General features: G+C 37.1%; 1 protein-coding gene across 1 annotated transcript; it reads left to right on the top strand.

Annotated features, from left to right (window-relative positions):
* The first annotated feature begins 17,995 nt into the window (after positions 1–17,995).
* On the top strand, positions 17,996–19,397 carry LOC119075711 (trans-1,2-dihydrobenzene-1,2-diol dehydrogenase-like). The gene is made up of 4 exons (XM_037182234.1): positions 17,996–18,108; positions 18,185–18,701; positions 18,786–19,032; positions 19,085–19,397. Exons 1-4 carry the CDS (start codon positions 18,051–18,053, stop codon positions 19,385–19,387), a joined length of 1,125 nt encoding a protein of 374 aa, XP_037038129.1. The 5' UTR covers positions 17,996–18,050; the 3' UTR covers positions 19,388–19,397.
* The last annotated feature ends 2,765 nt before the right edge of the window (positions 19,398–22,162 follow it).

Below are 22,162 nucleotides of genomic sequence, written 5' to 3'. Positions count from 1 at the left end.
GGTTCCTAAATTTTGGGATGAGAGATGATTCCTCTGGCACTACTTAACTTCCATCGGTTTTTTTGATGGATTTGGGTTATTTGCGACATGAGTAAGGTGTTCCAAGGTTGGTTCCTAAATTTTGGGATGACAGATGATTTCTCTGGCACTACTTAACTTCCATCGGATTTTTTGATGAATTTGGGTTATTTGCGACATGAGTAAGGTGTTCCAAGGTTGGTTCCTAAATTTTGGGATGACAGATGATCCCTCTGGCACTTCCTAAGTTCCATCGGATTTTTTGATGGATTTGGGTTATTTGCGACATGAGTAAGGTGTTCCAATGTTGGTTCCTAAATTTTGGGATGACAGATGATCCCTCTGGCACTTCCTAACTTCCATCTGATTTTTCAATGTATTTGGGTTATTTTCGACATGAGTGAGGTGTTGCAAGGTTGGTTCCTAAATTTTGGGATGACAGATGATTTCTCTGGCACTACTTAACTTCCATCGGATTTTTTGATGAATTTGGGTTATTTGCGACATGAGTAAGGTGTTACAATGTTGGTTCCTAAATTTTGGGATGACAGATGATCCCTCTGGCACTTCCTAACTTCCATCGGATTTTTTGATGGATTTGGGTTATTTGCGACATGAGTAAGGTGTTCCAATGTTGGTTCCTAAATTTTGGGATGACAGATGATCCCTCTGGCACTTCCTAACTTCCATCTGATTTTTCGATGTATTTGGGTTATTTTCGACATGAGTGAGGTGTTGCAAGGTTGATTCCTAAATTTTGAGATGGCAGATGATTCCTCTAGCACTACCTAACTTCCATCTGTTCTTTTTTTGGTTTTTGATCGATTTGAGCTATTGTCGATATTAGATACTTAAAAAACTGGCGACCCCTTACTCCAAAACTTTCAAAAGAACTGATATCAGTCAAAAAACCCTAAGGGTCCTTGTTTGGACTTACGAAATAACTGATATCGCTGAACAATTTTTTGGGTAAATTTTTGTTGATAGAACTTTTGCGTACAGGCGCAGAATGTGTGTCCTTTACATTTAGTAATTCCAAACAAGGACTTGCGTCACTTTCGACGTTAGGGTTTTTTGACTGATATAACTGGTATAAAGGCAAAGACACGAAATGGAAGAAATTAAAATTGTATTTATATGAAGAGGCGATTACATTTTGTACTTCTAAAAATACTGTGACCCCCCACATCATAACCAGTGTAAGAGTGGTATGAGAAATAATTTCCATTGAAATTGATATTAATCCAGTCAAAGACCGGATGTCTTACACAGTATTGATATTGTACTAGGGATCAGCAACGTACAGATAATATATAAAAAAAGGAAAACCGATAAACTTTTGCCGAGGAGTTGGAAAGTTTTTCGTGTCATATTTTCGAAAAGGACTTTTGATGCAGAAGTAAATACGAAAGTTTACTTTCTCCAGCTATTTTTGTGTGTACGTTTCTCGTGATAACATGGATTATAATTGTTTGCTACATTCAATGATAAATTATGAAAAATGAATTGCTTTCGCATGAAATTCTCCAAATTTAATCAAATTTGCACACGATTCGAATGGATTTGAACAAAAACGGTATGGGTGAAAGGAAAATTCTGATTTTTGTCGTAAGCACCAAAGAAATCCCTTGTTCTATTCTTCTATTCGACGTAGATTATGTCTTACTGAAAATACTATTTCCATTGCTAGTACCGTCCAATCAGAATATATAAACCAAAACACCTTGAATTTCATTCAACGTTGAGCAATTTTTAGCTTTACCCTTTTTTAGCCTTGTTAGCTGGTGCGTGCGGGTTCATGTATTGGCTGTGTTTACCCCAAAATTAAATTTTCCTGATCGGGTTGTAAGAACCATTTTATGATCGATTATCATAGTTAGGACAAATATTTTGGACAATGGTTTCAAGTTTTCTAGAGACAGATGGCGCTGTAATTCAAGATGAAATCGAAAAGTGCTTAAAAGTGCTTTATAAAATTCACTTTTAGTCTGAATTAAGAAGAATCAGAAGCCTGATCCGTAAAGAATACGTGTCCTCACTACAAAATAAAAGATGGAGCTGTGATCGGCCGGCTTAAAAAATCATTTTGGATGTTACTTTGGACCAGTTGCGGGGTTATATAGCTCAAAATGTTTGTCATTGAATTCTCCATAATCATTGTTATCACAAAAAGATGGCGCCACCTTACGAAATGGCGGGAAGAAGTGTTTATCGTATTTACATTCCCTACACATAAAACCATGTTTCGAAAAAAAGATGACGCCACAAGCTAAAATGTCGAGCAAGTTTTTACTGTACAAAGGGCGCAGTCAAAAAATGTCTTCTCCGTATTTCGTGCCAAACTGGTAAAGGAAAGTTTTCTAATGCACCTGTCAGAGGGTACTAAATAAATAATGTCCGGTCATTAGGACGATGTTTATATAAATTACTTGTTTTCAAATTGAAAGTTATAAAAGCTGGGCCCTTCATTTATATGTCATACGAAGTGCCACAAATGCGACAATTTGTTGATCTTGTCAATTAGTTGATAAAATGGAATTCAGGACACAAAACCATGAACTGCCCATCCCATTCATCGATTTCCGCTCATTAGCAATTATTGAAACATTATTTTTTGCAATTCGGTGGCACAATTTGGCTTTTTATTCGGTAGTTGTTTTGACACAAATGCGCGGCTGTCCAATTATTAAAATCCCAACAAAAATCTCTAAAGAAAAAGGTGTGGCGCTAGCCTTGTCTACATTGTTGACTTCACATTTTGGAAGGTTTAGGTCGAAAATGCGAAAATTTGACGAACTTTGCGAATTTGCCGAAGTTCAAAATTTTAACGAAAATTGAAAATTTGACGAAAGTTCAAACTTGACAAAAACTTGACGAAAATCAAAAATCTGGCAAAATGCGAAAATTTGACGAACTTTGCGAATTTGCCAAAGTTCGAAATTTTAACGAAAATTGAAAATTTGACGAAAGTTCAAACTTGACAAAAACTTGACGAAAATCAAAAATCAAAAAAACCTCAAAAATTCACACCAGTCATTTAAGCTTTAATACAACGTCATAGGTTTGTTCCAAGGCCATATGAATTGTCAAATTTCATCCATAGAACCATTAACCTCAATAATATCTCTGTGTAAATCGCGTAGGCGACGTTGCTCGATTTGTATGAAATATCACGTAAGCGACGTTGCTATGGATGAAATTGTCGTTGTTCGGGTTGTCAAAGTTCGTGTTTACAGTTACTTACAACAAACCTATAGTATCCATACATTCATAAATATAATTGAAAAGCCGTTCCCAACCCTCATTTAAATGGCGATTACCCATGTTTCGAACACGTACGAGCAATCGAAAACGAACTTTCACACTAGTTTTCATGACGAACTGTCAAGACTGTCATATGAAAGCCGTTGTCCTTGCTTAAATTGTTTAATCTTATTGCAATAAATGTTATGTGCTTGAACAGATATATAGACAACGCAGTCATGTATTGTCAATATATAAATGCCAATCTCGCATCGTTCATGTATGTGACAATATGAAACACGCAGAGCGTTAATAATAGCCCGGTTTATTAACCAACTTGTACCGTAAATAGCTTTCCCGTGTTTTTGCTGTGGTATGTAGTTCCCATTCCCAATGCTATTTCATCAGAAAATGATGATTTTCAAAGGACAAAGGGAATGACTTGTTTACGAAACGAGAAACTGCCCGACTCATTATTTATTTCATAGCCAAAGCAAAATATGCGTTTCAATTAATGATCAAATTTAAATATTTACATTTGTTTTGTGTGTGTGTGTGTGTGTGTGTGTGTTGTATACACTTTAACCGGCAAAATCATTGCAATTTCGGTCAACTTATTCAAATTACTCTATTTGCTAAATAATGTAATTCCAGTCGATTTGACCAGTGTAAATATGCAAAATAAATTTGTCCGACCTATATGTGTGTGAACATATCGCTCCAAATATTGTTGGAATGAATTGTCTCAGACAAATGTGTTATATCATTTGGGAAACCTTTACGACAATTGAATGGTTTGATTTCGCCACCGAATGTCATAAGACGACCAGATAGATCCGCCAGCAGCAACGACATCTGTTATCACCTGTCTGCTTCCATTCAAAGTCATACATGAATCGGATATTCCCACTCAATACCACTTTTCTTGCATATTGTGGCCTAAACCGACCATCGATCGTTTACCGATTTCATCAGATTCAACCATCGATTTTGAACATTGCACCATCGACTGATTGTACCAATTACGACATCAACATTGGTTTGTCTGCCTTGCATCTCAGTTTTTCGTTCTTGCCTCCAATGAATTCTCTATTTCGACCATCTAATGATATTCTTGCTACCGCATGTCTTCAGCAACCTATAATCATTGAGCAACCCATTGACTTACGTGTGCCAACGACCACACTGCCGTTTTCTTTACCGATATGCCCATACAAAGTCAATACCGGATACTGCCACCAAATGAATTCACACCATCGGCTACTTATCATTGACCTCATACAACCATGTGATTTCCACAGACCATACAAATTTCCACAGACAATGCAAAACAACCACAATTCAATCGTACATCGAGTGTTATTGACACCCCTTCCAGTGCAAACTGCCGCTGTAGATTAATTGCTACAGTTCAAATGTGACTGGGCCCATAACCTGCTGGAATTTCACCGATTCAAATCCGGAATCTAATGAAACGACCAATTTTTCGTCTCGCACCGTATTTATGTGATTTTAGCCCTTAATTAAGGTTACTAGATTTACACACTCAAATAGACTCAAATGTTTATCCACTCAGCATTAGTTATTATCATAAGCCGAACCATTAGCGGAGGTTTGTGCGCTGGTTCGACTTCCCTAAAAAAGAAAAGGGAACAACCAACAGTAGAACTAAGGATTTCAAAAATGATGAAATTACAAATTGCAAAAACCCGTACATTCAATCGCTTCGTAATTGCAATGATCAACTAGTCAACATTAATGCGAAAAGGTTGTCGCAGTCAGACCAAAGTGTGAATGCAGTCGCCCCATTCAATGAGTGCATGTGACCACAACACGCGCATCGTCTACGTCTTACCGTTTCACGGTATATAAACGCGATGCCTTTGGAACTAAAGGGAGTTGCGAAAGAATCAAAAGAATCAGAAATGCTGACCCGACTCGAGTGAAAAGAAAGCAGTTTTACTTTAATCTTAATTATCAATTTTGAACCTTTACGTCTTTTGCGCATCAGTTGCCGAATGCAACTGAATCGTTTGGCTTGAAGAGCATAATGATAGCGGCGTCACAGATCAGAAAAAAAAACGAGCGCACGTCCTTCTCCTCTGAGTTTCTGAATGCAACTGAGACAAAAGTGATTGTGTATCGGTCATATACACAAAAAGTCAATGCTACTGTGATCGAAAATGAAATTTGATTGTTTTTTTTGCGATGGGTGTTTTTCGTAGGTTTTGTTGTTTAGGCGTTCATGATGATGGTTATATCGATGGAAAAATGACAATCAGAAACCGAAGCAATAGCAGTTCGACCTCCCTAAAAATGAAACAAGGCATCAGAACAGTCGGAGCGTTTGCTGCGACTTAGCCCCGTACAACCCGTAATCCTATTTCGTCCGCAACCATAATACGTCCGTAGTTCTAATAAGCCCGGAACCCTAATACGTCTACAACCCTCTAATGCGTCTGTTACCAAAATGCAAGTCAAGTTGGGCATTGTCAAATTTACTGAAACTGTTCATTTTTAAAATTGCGCATAGCGCAATTACGAAAGCCCGTACGAAGTACCTTTCAAATAAAACCAACAATTTACGACATTATTTTAGAAACCCAAAATTTTTTGCCAACTTTCCATTGGGTATTCAATTACCTCTCAAATGAAACAAAAACTAGCAAAATCGGATGATATTTACTCGATTTATGTGCAAAAAACACTTAGGGCCGAGTAGCGGCCTTAGTCCAAGGGCCCAAATTTGAAACTTTTTTCGCCATTATTCTTTTCGGTATTCAATTATCTCTCAAATGAAACAAAAACTAGCAAAATCGGACGAGATTTACTCGATTTATGTGCAAAAAACACTTAGAGCCGAGTAACGACCTTTGAGCCCTCCCAACGAGCCCGCGTTGCATCTTACCCAAAAACAATGTTCAGCAGTTTTGTTCTACTCCTCAATACCTTTCATTTGATATATCACAAGCAGCTATTGCATGCGTATTTCGGTAGATATAACGAGCTATAGATCATTACAAACGGTTAACTACATCCGGAGAAAACCCTACTTAAAATTGAAGCATCTTCACACATTTTCAGCTATTTCAACATATTCGAGTTAATAGAAATGTTTCATGTGGGTTTGATATACGCCTTCACACAGACCACTTGTTTACGAAAACTGCAATGGCACTTTTGCTAAAACTTACAATAATTCAATCAAGACTTTTTCACCGGCAAATCAATAAATTTTATGGAAGTTCTGCACTTAATTTCTGTAAATTTAATTTAAACATTTTCATTTCCAAACGAATCTTCGAACTTAGCCTCACTTTTTCGACTATCTTTCAGGGAAAAAAATTTTTTGAAATCGGATTTGATTTACTCAAGATATCGACGTGACAGACGGACAGACAAAATTTTTATTGCAGATCTATGAACATAGGCAAACACTTTGCCCTTACCGTCTGCTTCGAATTCCATCAATTACACACGGCATCGTAATCCTATAAGCCCCTTTGTACTTCGTACGGGGCTAAAAACGCACTTATATGAAAGCCATTATTTCACTTATCACATACGCGCGGTGTTCGGATGTCAAAATTACTTCACTAGAAGTTTAATTCAAAAATTACACTCCAGGTTTATGTTGTTGTCTCGTTTTCGCTTATGTGATAAAATAGAGTACACACTTGTCACTATCAGTCTCGGCAAGCCTCGACTTCTTCGTGACAAGTGTGTAATATATAATATATGACGACAGCTACATTTCTATTATAATGATTGTGTAGTAGATCAGTGTTGCCATGCTTCATATAAAATGTGCGCGAAATTATGAAATTAAAAATTTGTTTCTTCGCAAAATTTTTGGAATTTCAGGTTTCAATGTGATGATTATTGTCGTATGAGGGGTTTTCTCAGCATCTGCCACTTCTGACACATTTTGTGAAACTTTCGTTGTAAAATCTCATCGGTAAACTTCTCGTTGACATATTTTCTTGTTAAAATTTTCTTGGTCAAAATTGATTACGTTGAGGACAGAATGCGTCACCAAAACTGATATCAAACGTTTCGGAAGTTTAACTTTTACAGTCACCTCTTCCTCTTTTGAGGTTTTTGTGGGATCAAGTGATATTCAACACTAATTATGAGCCTCCTGTCGAATAGAAAAAATCCTCTGACTATTAAGGAATCTCTTGTATTTAGGATTTGATTCAGTTGTCTGAGTATTTTTTTAAAAATATTTTCCCAATTTTGATTCTGATGAAAGAGTTCTCTAGCTTTCAAAGGATTTTCTTTTTCCTGACGATTTGTTCTCCTCGGGGGCTCTTGACTCCCCTTTCATTGTAATTCATCTCATTCGCAAAATTGCAATTTAGCTCATGGAATACCTTTTCAGACAACTGAAACTATCCGATCTTTGTGGAACGTAAAAGGAGACAAATTTAGAAACGACTTTCTATCTGCCAAGCTATACATTCTATACAATCAACACTTCTATCCCGTTCCATACAGCTGATAATTTTTACCAAAAAAAAATATTTGTCGTTTTAACTTGCGGTAAATATATGTGGAGCCCACAGAAACAAAACAAAACAAAAACCCACCGAACACACTCAACGTATTGCCATGAGGACATTTTATTCAATTACTTTATGATATTATTGTTATTTTTATATGCCGAACGGTTAACTCATTTCATGGTTGGAAAGTTTCCCCCAGGGCCAAATTCTATTATATGGAAATTTAATGTTGTTTTTCTTTTTAACCGAAAATTTCACCATGTCGGGGTTGAATAATAATAATACATGCGACACACACATACACACACACCTTCACACACACACACAACAGTCTCATTCACTTAAGAGTGGATATGGATATGGTTTGGTAGCTGGAACAGAAAATAGAATGTATAATACAAAATACATACGGAACAGCATATTACACCAGGAATGTTAAAGCGAGAAGTCAAGTTGAATGTGTTTTTCAATTTTCCATGGAATATTTCCGACGCTTAACTTATTTATGTTGCAATAGGTAAAGGTTCAGCCGTAACCGTGAGCTGCGGGAATCTACAGTTCTTACCAATTGGTTCATCAGCGAAATTTGAAAAAGATCGAACAAAAATTTTAACTTACACCACCTGTAACTCACTGAGGAAAAAGAGTTCAAAAACTCACCTGTAGCTGCTAACTTTGGCTCCAGGTAATCTACAATAGCTGCAACAACTGTAGCACCGCATACAAAAAATACAGCTGTCGCAGCTATTATAGATTACCTGGAGCCAAAGTTACCAGCTCTTTTTCAACTCTTTTTCCTCAGTGCTGAGAAACGAAACACATCCGTTTCTGATATTGGTGACGAAAGTAAATTGGAATACAATCTCTGAAGTCTGAAAAAAGACTAGATTATATGGAGGGATGAATTGACAGCTGACAGCTCGTTTTTGATTACTTTCGTGCACTTTCGTTGAATAAAAAGTGAAAAGTGATCAAAAGCGAACGGACTACAGCTGTCAATTCATCTAGTCTTTTTTTCGAATTTTTGTTGACTCAATTGTTTCTTGACACAACCGTTTTGACCGCAAGGCGTCAAAATTCTCATAATTGTTTGTGAAATTGTCGAAACCAACAGGTCTAATTGTATAAAATGTGAGAATTCTGTGATGTCAAAAATGAATGTGTTTAATTCGGTGTTAAGGAATCTCGCGCCGCGTCATTCACAATAATTCTTAAAGTGACATTTTCCTTATACAAAATGTGTCAAAATGACGTGCGAGATTCCTTCTTCATTACAATTCGTTGAAGTTGAAGTTTTGATTTCTGGCGTTCGTTAAATTTTTGGGGATGAGTCAAAAGTTAAGTAGAATTTTTTTTCAAAATGCAGTTCATTCAATCTGTCCGAAACTGTGGTTTCCCGCACTTCCCATATAAACCTTCTTATATAAATGTGAGAATATTAATTATTAAAATTTTTATGTTAGAAATTTTCTTGTTTTTACTCACTTCTCCGTACATATACGATGTGTGTTTATGTTTAGGGGTAAAAAATAACATTCACATACTAAAAATTCCCATTCAATTTTAGGAGTTTTTCCAGCGCAATATTATACCTCTGTAAGTTAAGTGGTTCGTAAAAAAAAATGTTTAATAATAAAAAAAATTGAATATCTCCATGTTTACCGGTTATATCTTCTCTTTGGTTGGAAAATTTGAAATTAATTTGCGAAATATTATACCAGTCGTCCTTTAATTTTGTTTTTACCATTGGCAGTCGCAATTATTTTACTCCCTTGACTGTGAAGCCAAAGGTCTTACGTCGGAAAATACATCTAACGTTCATTACGTGCACTATAATCGATTTTGAGAATTGAATGAAATGTAAGCAAAAAGTAAAACGGAAAGCCCAGAAATGTCTATAACGCTTGATGACACGAAAACTTCAATAATTGTGCACCGATTTGAAAAAAAAAATCAATCGACGATGGTCAGGCTACGCTCGGTTAACTGATTTTTACCATTTTCCATGGACTGATTTTTACCATTTCCATTAACAAAGAAAAAACGTTTAGACAGAGAGAGAGAGAGAGAAAGAGCGAGGCCTCATTGAAATTGCAACAAAAGACTTCATTTTAGAAATATTCTTATGCCAAAGTTAAACTTGCTGTGTGTGAAAAGTACGCGTACGTGCAATGTAAATAAATTCGGTTGGCGTTACTTAGTGTGGTTTTTTATGGCACTCAACCGAGATAAAGATATCAAACTTTTGAAGTATTTAGTTTCGCAAGCATAGTTGCACACTCTACGTTATCAATCATTTATTGTAATAGAAAATAAATTTTAAGGAAATTTATTATCGTGCATGCAAGAGAGATGCGAATATGATATTCACGTCACACAATCCAATTTTATATTCAAGTCAACCCATTCAACTAAATCTACTCCCCGTACAAAGTGCCGTTCCCCCGTAGAAAGGTTATCGCATATAAGTAGAACGTAAAACTGCATTTATGAAAATGGCAAAGAAAAGTTCCCACAAAATATCTGTATGAAACTTGCTGTATGTTATAGTACGTGTGACTGCATATATTTTGCGCTTCCGTTTTGTCGGAGGTATGTTGTCTTAAAAGTCTGTCAAATTAAAGTGAACACGAACGAATTACGGCTAAAAGAGATTGCATAATACATTTTTGAATCGAATTGAAGGAATTTAGATTGGACCAGATTTTCGTTATCAAAATTTTGTGCTTGGAATGATTTCATTTCGATAGATTTCGGTAAAGCTTTTAGTTAAATTCACAGTCGTGCGTTTCTAGACAGTTGAAACTAAAACAATGCAAAACAATAGAAACATCATGTAAGTCAGGTGGGGAGATAGATTCAATTTAGACAAACTTTCGATTTTCGTCAAACTTTCGATTTTCGTCAAATTTTCGATTTTCGTCTTGTTGGGATGATTTAGTTTCGTTAGATTTCGGCAAAGCTTTAAGTTAAATTGACAGACGTGAGTTATCCAGCCTCCGTTTTCTTGACAGTTGAAACCAAAACAATGCAAAATAGAAACGTCACGTAAACAGAGGTAAAACTCAACTATACCATTACATACTTGCGTTGAAGTCTTTTTAAGCTGGGCTCCCGCCAAATATTCCTGTAGTTCCTGAAGTGTCGACAAAAAATATTTTCCTTGTACCAAGTGAGACAAAGTTATACGAAATGCAACAGGAAGTCATAGAATCAACTTCGATTTCCAAAAATTTGACCCATAAAAAGTATTTCATCTACTCATAGAAGACGTTTCGACAAGAAAGTCGATAGTTGAAACAAATTTTTGTCGATACTTCACGGTTATCGCCAAATAAGTTGGCACTTCGACTAGGTTATGGTCTGCTACTTAAAATTAGGACCTCTTCAAAATTTGAATTAATGGCGACCAGCTTCAAAATAGAGCGCAAAAGAATAAAGTATTAAAGTGCCACCGGAGAAAGAAGTTCAATATAGGAAACCTTTCGTTGGTGGTGACCATTTTTACAATACTTCATTCTTTGCGCTCTACTCACTGGTGAAATAACATCATTCCTTTCATTCTGATAAATATCCATGAAATGTCAAAAATGTTTCCCAAAAAACAACGATAAAATAAGAAAATTTTCTGAGAAAATGTACTAGAAATGTAATAAAATAGACCATTTAAGTTCGAAAAAAGACGAGATGGTCTAAAGGGATGAATTGAGCTGACTGCTGTAATTGGTTCGCTTTTAATTATTTTCGTTCACTTTAGTTGAATACAAAGTCCCTCCAGACAATCTAGTCTTTTCTCGAACTTAAAAGGTCAATTATACTGGGGCGGTCGTGTGAAATTGTTCTAATGGTTCTGCCACAGAATATGAGTGACATACACACAATACGACCAAAACGCAACATTTACATACATTTCGACAGAAACCTCACGATATGAGCAAAAAGTTGAATTGAAATCGATCAAAATTTTTCCAAATATGAGCAGGTGGTACCAACTTTTACATGTCAAAATGTAAACAAATAAAACATTCCGAAATAAATCAATTTCGAGTATTGTTGTTGTTGTTTGCGATGGATGGCCGATCGTAGTGTTAAAACCTCTAACAGAATGTTTTCATGGATAATGATGAAAGTATCCTTTTAAATTAAACCTTTGAATCAGGGTATAAATAAGCGAAAATTGTACAAATAAAATCGGAATAAAACGAACTGTCAGACAACTAGTCGGCAGTAGTTTCATTTCTCAAATCAACATTGGCTCAACTAAGCCAGTATCAGCGGCCCAACTAGGCCACAAAAATCGTTTCTATTTGTAGGAAAGAGTAGAAACAACATTAATGCAACGCACTCCAATAACAGGCACAAAAACAGATTTTTTAACGGTCATTTCGCCTCCTATTTTGTATGGAACGTCCGTAACGCAGTGACCTATACAAAAAAAAAACAACCGAATAAGAGACTTTCAGACTACTGCGTCGTGGAGGCCTCTTATTTAAATTTGTTCCTCCTGTTATTGGTGTGCATAGGCTACTTCGCCGAATGGAACGCACTCACTAGCCGTGGGGTAAACAACCATTTAACTACGTGAGTGCGAAGAAACAGCATGACATATATTTTGCAGAGAGATGCTAATATGACGGCTGGGACGCCGTTTCGACGGATAGAGGGAATTTGTCCATCATTTCTGAAAAAAATTGAACCGTATGCGACCAGCTGTCAAATTGTAAAAGACATAACCACAGATTTTTTAGGTCTTTTTTCCATAGGAAAAAAGACCTATTGTGGGCACTTCATCTGTCCGTCCGTCTGTGTCACAAATAAAATGTGATTGATAAAAGTTAAAATTGCAATGCTACTATGAACAAACCAACACCAGGCAAATCAATTATTATTTGTTATCTGGTAACCAATCGCTCATAGCAGACATTGCAATTTGAAAGTTTGGTAGTTGTTGGTAGTTGGACCCCCAAAATATTTAGCAGCAAAGATGTTTCTTACTCGAGAGACGCACACCGACTGACGAAATTACTCTGCCTGCTTGCCTATTTATAACTCAAATATTTGGTAGTTGACTACCTCGGTGGTAAATTGCAATGCTACTATGAGCAAACCAACACCAGGCAAATCAATTATTATTTGTTATCTGGTAACCGATCGCTCATAGCAGACATTGCAATTTGGTAGTTGTTGGTAGTTAGACCCCCAAACTATATAGCAGCAAAGATGTTTCTTTCTCGAGAGACGCACACCGACTGACGAAATTATTCGGCCTGCTGGTCTATTTTTAAATCGAGTATTTGGTAGTTGACTACCAAAGTGGTAGTTGACTACCAAAGTGGTAGTTGACTGACTACCAAAGTGGTAGTTGACTGACTACCAAAGTGGTAGTTGACTGACTACCAAAGTGGTAGTTGACTGACTACCAAAGTGGTAGTTGACTGACTACCAAAGTGGTAGTTGACTGACTACCAAAGTGGTAGTTGACTGACTACCAAAGTGGTAGTTGACTGACTACCAAAGTGGTAGTTGACTGACTACCAAAGTGGTAGTTGACTGACTACCAAAGTGGTAGTTGACTGACTACCAAAGTGGTAGTTGACTACCAAAGTGGTAGTTGAATACCAAAGTGATAGTTGACTACCAACATGGTAGTTGACTAATACGAATGTTGTAGATATTTATAATTCCAAAATTTGGTAGTTGAATACCAAAGTGGTACTTGAATGAGTACCAAGCTAGTAGTAAACAGAAATTGAAAAAAAAATGAAAAAAGACCTCACCAGGCTTCAGCCGGTCTATTCTTGTTTTAATACTTCCAGCATCACCAATTTTAATGAAATAAATTGCTAACATGATTCTTGTGGGATCAGAATGAACGTAAGTTCATTTATTTATAAATCAGATTCAGTATTCGTACACAATTTCCAAATTGAAAAAAGCAATTTTGGAGACCAATTTTTGAACGCGTATACCTCAGATAATACAAAAGTACCTTGCAAATAAAACCCTTTACGTTAATTTTGACACCGATGCAAACGTATTTCCATATTCTGCATCTCGAATTAGAGGTGTGCGCCGATCTTAAAATAGCCGGCGGCGGTGCGCCGACTGGTAAGGGATCGGCGGCGGCGCGCCGTAAGAAATTTATAGTCGGCGGCGGTGCGCCGATCGGCGCGCCGATAAATTTACAAAAAATCTAAACTTTCGAAAATAATGCAAAAACATTTGAAAAAGCGTGCGGAATCCTTTTTCCGAACACTGAATTCTTACTATCTTGCGATCTGACGTATCAACCACTTATACAAGGGGAATCAACTGAGACATATCTCACCTTTTATATTTTTAATGTACAATCACTGACCTATTATTTTAGAAACATCTAATTTAATGAATCCAAGAATGATTAGTGAGTTTGCGTAAATGACATATAAGCTATAAGTCAACTTATAGGTTTGTTCCAAATAACTGTAAACCCAAACTTTGACAACACGAACGCCGACGATTTCATCCACAGAGATGAACATAACCTAAACGTCAACAAATTTCTTTGTAAATTTTTCGTTAAAATTTTCGTCAACCTGAAAGTTGAGGTTAAGTTGCCTTCTGTGGATGAAATTTGACATTTCGAAATGACCTTGGAACAAACCTATAAGTTGGAAATTTTAAGTCACATCTTCATACTAGATGTTCTGCAGGTTTCTTATTTCCAACTTATAATTTATGTCATTTACGCAAACTCGCTACTATAACTATTATCTTTCGATTTATGCAATAATCGTTCCCGTTGCCTTTAGTCCATCTTCGATGTAGGAGTGAGATCGTAGTAGAAGGTTTTCGCAAATAAGAGATTTAGATAAACTTAAATTTATAAATAGTGTATCTTCTTCTTCTTCTTTTTCAGCCTGTTTCTATCCACTGCTGGATGTAGGCCTCTCCAACTTCTTTCCATTTCGTACGATCCATTGCCATTTGCTGCCAGTTTGTACCTGCAATATTCTTAATTCCGTTTGTCCATCTCTCTGGTGGTCTACCTATAGCTCGTCTTTTATATGGTCGCCAGTTCATGATCTTTTTGGTCCAACGTTCGTCTGTCCTTCTTGCAATATGTCCCGCCCAGCTCCATTTCAGAGATGCTATTCTTTCCATGACATCAACGACCCTGGTTTGTTGTCGAATCCATTGATTCGTCATTCTGTCTCTGAGTGTTATTCCAAGCATACTCCGTTCCATGGCTCTTTGTGTCACTCTCAATTTATCTTCGGATGCTTTCGTTAAAGTTAACGTTTCCGCTCCATAAGTGAGCACTGGAAGGACACAAGTGTCGAAAACTTTGCGTTTCAGACTATTATTCATTTTGCTTTTGAAATTTAGTCTGAGTTTTCCGAACGCTGCCCATGCAAGACCAATCCTACGTCTTATTTCTGCAGTCTGGTTGTCGAGACCTAACTTCAGTTTATGTCCTAGATATACATAGCTGTCGACTCGTTCAATGACAGTGTCACCAATTTTGATTTCTCTATCGTCCCTGATGTTGGTCATGACTTTTGTTTTCGATAAGTTCATCTTGAGGCCAACTTTGATTGCCTCTTCACTTAACTGTGTAGCATAAGCTGAGCCTGACCTATATTCGCTGCTATCGGTACAATGTCATCAGCGAAGCGGAGATTGCTCAGGTACTCTCCATTTATCTTTATTCCCATTTTACTCCAGTTTAACTTCCTAAAAACACTCTGCAGAATCGCCGTGAATAATTTCGGTGAAATAGTGTCACCCTGCCTTACACCTCGGCCGATTCTGAATTTCTCCGTGCTCTTATGAAGTTTTATACATGAAGTAGCATTTTTGTACACATATCGAATTGTGTTGGAGTACCTTGAGTCTACTCTACATTCGTAGTGTATAGACTACGCCAAAATGATTTTTTTCCCAAATAATTACATAACGTAGCTAAAAATTGAAAATAAAGATGCCCGTGTCTCGTCTTTTGGCGAAAAAACTTGAAACCGGAAAGATTTTCCACTTTATAAATTCCTGAAACATGTGATATACACCATTTTCCACCCAAATTCCACATAAGGTCTTAAGTTTGCCACTTTACAATTGCAGTAGTATTCACCCAGTTTTGACTGATTCACTGAATTTTGTTCTCTTTCTTATTCCTCTTATCTGCATCAACAGACAATAAGAGAAACGTCGTCTGCCGTCTGCCGCGCTCCATTCCATTGCACAGAAAATAGAGTAACGTACCCAAGGGTTCACGTTAAGTGAGGATACAGAAAAGACAAATGCTGTTTCGATCTCGGGTATCGATTACGGTCCCAGGGCAGCGTGATCTGACCATCCTCAGTTGTATCCATCGATACCCTTCCCAAGACTGCAGCAAACTTTTTCTTTGGACTAGTATTTAAAATTTGCATAAAACACTTGCCATCTACTGATGGAAATAGGATACGTTATAGAAAGCAACTTCGAAGATAACCCTATCGTAGCATCAGAAAGAAAATCACCGTCGTACAGTGCAAGTAAGAAGAAATACCCAAAGTTCCAACAATTTTTTTTACAAAAAACTTCTTTCTACGCATATAGAAACATAGCAGCATATAGAAACCTGACTTATAAATTAAGAGAGATAAACATTTGCTAAAACCTTGTACTCAGACACACACTTTTGTATAGATATTTCAATTTAAGTTTATATTGTTGTCCATTAAAATGGCTGAAAGCACTAAACGTATAAAATTTCGGCGCGACGAAAATACAATCGGCGGCGGCGGCGGCGTAAGCTATTATTTTTCGGCGGCGGTGCGCCGAAAATTTAGCAAAAAATCGGCGGCGCGCCGGCGTAAAATCGGCGGTGCACACCTCTATCTCGAATCATTGTAGTCAAAAATTAATTATTTTGTAAACAACCGACCAATTTTGGAAAAAGTCAGCCATTTTTGACATTTCATTCGTTGTATGAAAAAGGCTGACAAATTCCCTCTATCCGTCGAAACGGCGTCCCAGCCGTTATCTTAGCATCTCTCTGATATTTTGATATATCTCTGTTGCTTCGCACTCACTCAGTCAAATGGTTGTTTACCCCACGGCTAGTGAGTGCGTTCCATTCGGCGAAGTAGCCTATTGGTTTGTGTAAACTTCCTTTTTGGGATATCGAAAAGTAGTAGAATGGTACGTTAGTCCAATGATTTGGAATAGAATTCTCAAAAATGGCGAAGTTATAATTCTTAAAATGATGGAAAAGTATTTATTTTTATTACGTTAGTGATGACGAGTAATGGCTCATATATATATTGAAAGGCGAAATTCATGACATTAATAATAATAGTCACGAGAAAATTAAAATAAAAACATACGAAAACCAAGTTGTATTTCATATGTTATTCCAAGGTTGCTTATGAGAAGGTTACGCCGATCGCCATTATTTCACTGAGACCGTATCGAGAAAAAAAACAAAGGCAAACTGTATTTCAGTACGAAATTTCAACTGAACTGGAATTACTGCAACGTTCAGTGGACTTTTACGATAATGGCGTATCCTCCTCATATGCAACCTTGGTTATTCCCTTCCTTTAAACTCAATTATTTTCAATGTACGTCATCATCATCATCGGAGCGAGCGAAGCGATACAGAAAACTAGATAAGAAACGAGTCATGGTCAATGAATGTCAAAATATAATGAAAATGAGTGCGTTTGAATCCGTTTTTCAAATCGTTACGTCCATCGCTGTGACATTAGATCATACCTGGTGGTTTATTTACATTGAACGTGGCATCGTTAAACGGATGTAATGAGTCAACTGAAATTAGACATTTGTTTCTGTTAATTTGAAATCGTCACGTAAACTACCTATTTGGCGCCACCGAGTTGATGCCACCGCCTTCGTGATCGCACCCCGGTCGGTGCTGAGCTTTTGTCGCCAACAAATTTTGATTCATTTAATGCACGTTTTTGGTATACTTCCGCGTTTTTATGTCTGTTGCCGGCACAATGAGAAAGATATCAATATCATGCTCGCACGTAAGTAAGCGAGAGTGACGCAAGTCCTCATCCATTAATGGGCATCGTCACATCATCATGTCAAAATCAGTTAAGATTTGACCGACAGCTGACGTAATTTCCAGTCTAAATTTCATTGACAAATAAAAGCACAAGAACTTGCGTCACCTTCACCCTTCAATGGTTTTACAAAACTGATTATATATAATAGAGACATCCGGTGGTCTTGAGTCATTAACAAACATTGGCAGTGGACACGAAAGCATACCTTTTTCTCCATAAGATGTTAACGAAGTACACATTGTTGATGGTCTTAATGACATTGGTAGTCTTTGCATACGGTAAGTAAACTGATAGTTCAAGGTTTCTACGTTCGTGATTGGCAATTCGTTGCCGGGACATTCAAAACTCAATTAGGTAATGGGGCGAAGAAGCAAAGGCAGGCATTAAAATGGGGCATTGCAGCAGCTGGAAAAATTTGCAGTGATTTTGTCAATGCATTATCAACTCTCAGTTCAGCTGACCACCAAGTTATTGCTGTTGCGGCACGCACAAATCTTACCCGAGCACAAGAATTCGCCCAGAAATTTAGCATTTCGACAGCATATGCAGGCTATGAGAATTTAGCGCTGAATTCGGTCATCGATATCGTCTACATTGGAAATTTGAATCCACAACACTATTCCACCGCAAAACTGATGTTGGACCACGGAAAGAGTGTGTTAATGGAGAAACCGTTAACGATGAATGGGAAACAATCGAAGGAACTAACAATGTTGGCCCAGAGGAAAGGTGTTTTCTTTGCGGAAGGACTTTGGTCAAGATACTTACCGATCTATAAGTTCATTCGCCAGGAGATTAGGGCTGGTAAGTTGGGCGAAATTGTCAGAGTCGATGCTGAACTTGGATCAGTACGCCCGCAGCCACGGTTTCAGTAAGTTTCCCTTTTAAGTTGAAATTTTGTGCGGAGTAAAGACATCGTCTGCGTACATACATTGGAACCTTTTAACTTCTTCAGAATAAAAGAATTGGGCGGTGGAGCAATCTTAGACTTTGGCTCGTATGGCATTGACATTTTGCAATGGATTTTCGAAGATGACCCGTTAGACATTGAAGCAACCGGTAAACTGAACGATAATGGTGTGGACACCGATGTCACAGCTGTGTTCAGTTATTGCAATGATAGAAAAGCGACACTTAAATTGAGCATTAACGAAGACTTGAAAAATGTGCTCAAAATTGTTGGAACGAAGCGTTCAATGGAGGTAGCTCTACATGCCGTCTCCGTGCAGCTCAACTGACAAATATTTCTTTTAGATACCTAGTTTCTGGTACGGAACAAGTTTGATTGATGCTAATGGAAAACAGCATAATTGGCCGTTACCAACAGGAGCCAAATATCCATTCAACAATACAAACAGGGCCGGTTTGGCATACGAAGCGGAAGCAGTTCGAAAGTACATCCGGGCTGGTAAAAAACAAAGTGATTTGGCAACGCATGCAGTTTCACTAAGTATTGCACGCATACAAGACGAACTTCGACGACAAGTTGGTGTTGTGTATATCAACGATTTCGATGTTAATTATATTTCTCCAAATTTGAATATTTTCAATAAATAAACAGTTAGACGAACGGATCTATGTTTCTACCAGTCAAAAAATCCTTAAGGGGTAAATGTGACGCATGTCCCTTATCTTACTTACAAAATAACTGATATCGCTGAGGGTGACGCATTGTGCGCCGTACACAAAAGTTTTATCAACAAAAAATTGTCCCAAAAAATTTGTGAAAGAAAATTTTACAACAAGAAATTTGCGTCACAAGTGGCAGATGATTCGGTTTTCGTCCGTTTAAATTCTTTCAGTACATTTTTCAACCATTTTCCTAACAATACGTTCCTCAACATCTGCAACTTGTGACGCAAATTTCTTGTTGTAAAATTTTCTTTCACAAATTTTTTGAGTCAATTTTTTGTTGACTTGCGTCACAGTTACCCTTTAAGGGTTTTTTGACTGATACCACCACTTTTGTAAGTATATCATGCCGACAACATCAAAAAACCTTATGGAAATTAGAAAATTCTAGATAAATCAGTCTGAATCCCAAAATTTTGGAACCAACCTTGGAACACCTCACTTATATCGAAAATAACCCAAAACCATCAAAAAATCCGATGAAAGTTAGGACGTGCCAGAGGAATCATCTGTCATCCCAAAATTTAGGAACCAACCTTGGAACAGCTCACTCATGTCGAAAATAACCCAAATCCATCGAAAAAACCGATGGAAGTTAGGAAGTGCCAGAGGAATCATCTGTCATCTCAAAATGTGCGAACCAACCTTGAACCACCTCACTTATATCGAAAAAAACCCAAATCCATCGAAAAATCAGGAGGAAGTTAGGAAGTGCCAGAGGAATCATCTCTCATCCCAAAATTTAGGAACCAACCTCGGAACACCTCAATTATGTCGAAAATAACCCAAATCCATCAAAAAATCCGATAGAAGTTAGAAAGTGCCAGAGGAATGATCTGTCACAGCAAAATTTAGGAACCAACATCGGAACACCTCACTTATATCGAAAATAGCTCAAATCCATCATGGGCGCGCGTTAGCATAGCGCCCGTGACGCAAGTCCTATTACTAGAAAAAATTTCAAATTTTTTTTTTGTCGTAGACTGCAGAACCATATATACAGCAAATATTGAAGTTCTACAATTCAAAGACAAATGACTCCAAATTACCATTAAAAAAAACTAGGCGTCCGTACGAGTTCAACGAGCTATCACACGTTCTCAAAATTAAAATTTGGCCACGCAAAAAATCTTCCAAGAAGCCCCATTTCCATACATTTTGGTCAATTTCAGTACTTTAAACGAAACGAAAAAATCCTACGTTACTTTGTTAGTCCGTCCGTCCGTCCATCCGTGTTTCCTATCTTCTAAAGTCTTCTATAGATTTTGTTGAAATTTTGGGAGTAGATTCTAGTCGTCATTCTAAGACATTCCAGAAAAAAAAATTGGGGGGAACCGGCCTCGTTTCGGAGCTAGAGCTCCTCGAAGTTCCCATATAGGCCCCATATAAGAACACCTTTAAGTGTGTGTGGATGGGTATGGTAGAACAAATTTGTTCGCTGTTGGTATTTGGTAAGCTCTGCTCGCCTCAATTTTTTTTCCTAAATTTAGTAATTTTAAAATTTTTCAAAATTTTTTAATTTTTCAAAATTTTTTAATTTTTCAAAATTTTTTAATTTTTCTAAATTTTCAATTTTTTTTTATTTTTCAAATTTTTTTAAATTTTTCAAATTTTTTTAAATTTTTCAAAATTTTTCAAACTTTTTCAAATTTTTTCAATCTACTAATTCTTCCAAAAGAACTGATATCAGTCAAAAACACTCAAGAGAGTAAAAGTGACGCAAGTTTCTGTGCATACTTCCAAAACAACTGATATCGCTGGAGGTGACGCATTCTGCGCTTGTACGCAAAAACTGTAACAGCAAAAATTTGACCAAAGAAATTCTAGAAACAAAATTTTACCAAAAAAATTTTGCGTCACAAGTGGCAGATGTTGAGGAAAGTACTTTAAAGAAATTTTTTAAAATAGGCAAGAATATGTCCTAATACGTCCGAACCATCTGCCACTTTGTGACGCAAAATTTTTTTGGTAAAATTTTGTTTCTAGAATTTCTTTGGTCAAATTTTTGCTGTTACAGTTTTTGCGTGCAAGCGCAGAATGCGTCACCTCCAGCGATATCAGTTATTTTGGAAGTATGCACAGGGACTTGCGTCACTTTTACTCTTTTGAGTGTTTTTGACTGATCGAAAATAGCCCAAATCCATCGAAAAATCCGGTGGAAGTTAGGAAATGCCGGAGGAATCATCTGTCATCCCAATATTTAGGAACCAACCTTGGAACACCTCATTCATGTCGAAAATAACCCAAATCCATCAGAAAACCCGATAGAAGCTAGAAAGTTGCAGAGGAATGATCTGTCATCCTAAAAATTATATAATTCAGTTGAGGTTGTGACGAAATGTTTCAAACGTCAAAAATGTTAATGGCTAAACTGTCACTTCACGACAGAAAGTTTCGATGTGGTTCAGCTGATCAACTCGATAGTGGTCTCACCTGTTCTTTCAGAACCTTGGGCAAAACGAAACAGGGAAATGATGAGTTGTTACGCCTACAAATTATCTCACATTCTCTCCCATAGGAGCCAACTGTCATTCACTTGTTCCTTCTATCTCGCCACTGGCGTACCAACTTATCATTTCTCTGAAACGGAATAAAAACTGTGAAGTTTTTCTAACGTGAAAAAATTGCCATCGGCGTAATCTTCTCATTTACAATCAGTCTCTCCATTAACACTGTATTATCAATACTACTGTCAAGTGT

This window comes from Bradysia coprophila, unplaced genomic scaffold (genome assembly GCF_014529535.1).
Source record: "Bradysia coprophila strain Holo2 unplaced genomic scaffold, BU_Bcop_v1 contig_232, whole genome shotgun sequence".
Taxonomy (NCBI): domain Eukaryota; kingdom Metazoa; phylum Arthropoda; class Insecta; order Diptera; family Sciaridae; genus Bradysia; species Bradysia coprophila.
This window is presented reverse-complemented; position numbering and strand designations above follow the sequence as displayed.

What these genes read in the sequence shown, in the direction of transcription:
- LOC119075711 (XM_037182234.1), top strand. Translation starts at nt 18,051, where the DNA reads ATGTTAACGAAGTACACATTGTTGATGGTCTTAATGACATTGGTAGTC. An exon ending in ATTGGTAGTCTTTGCATACG is followed by an intron (nt 18,109 to 18,184) that starts GTAAGTAAACTG and finishes AAACTCAATTAG; the next exon opens with GTAATGGGGCGAAGAAGCAA. An exon ending in GAACGAAGCGTTCAATGGAG is followed by an intron (nt 19,033 to 19,084) that starts GTAGCTCTACAT and finishes TATTTCTTTTAG; the next exon opens with ATACCTAGTTTCTGGTACGG.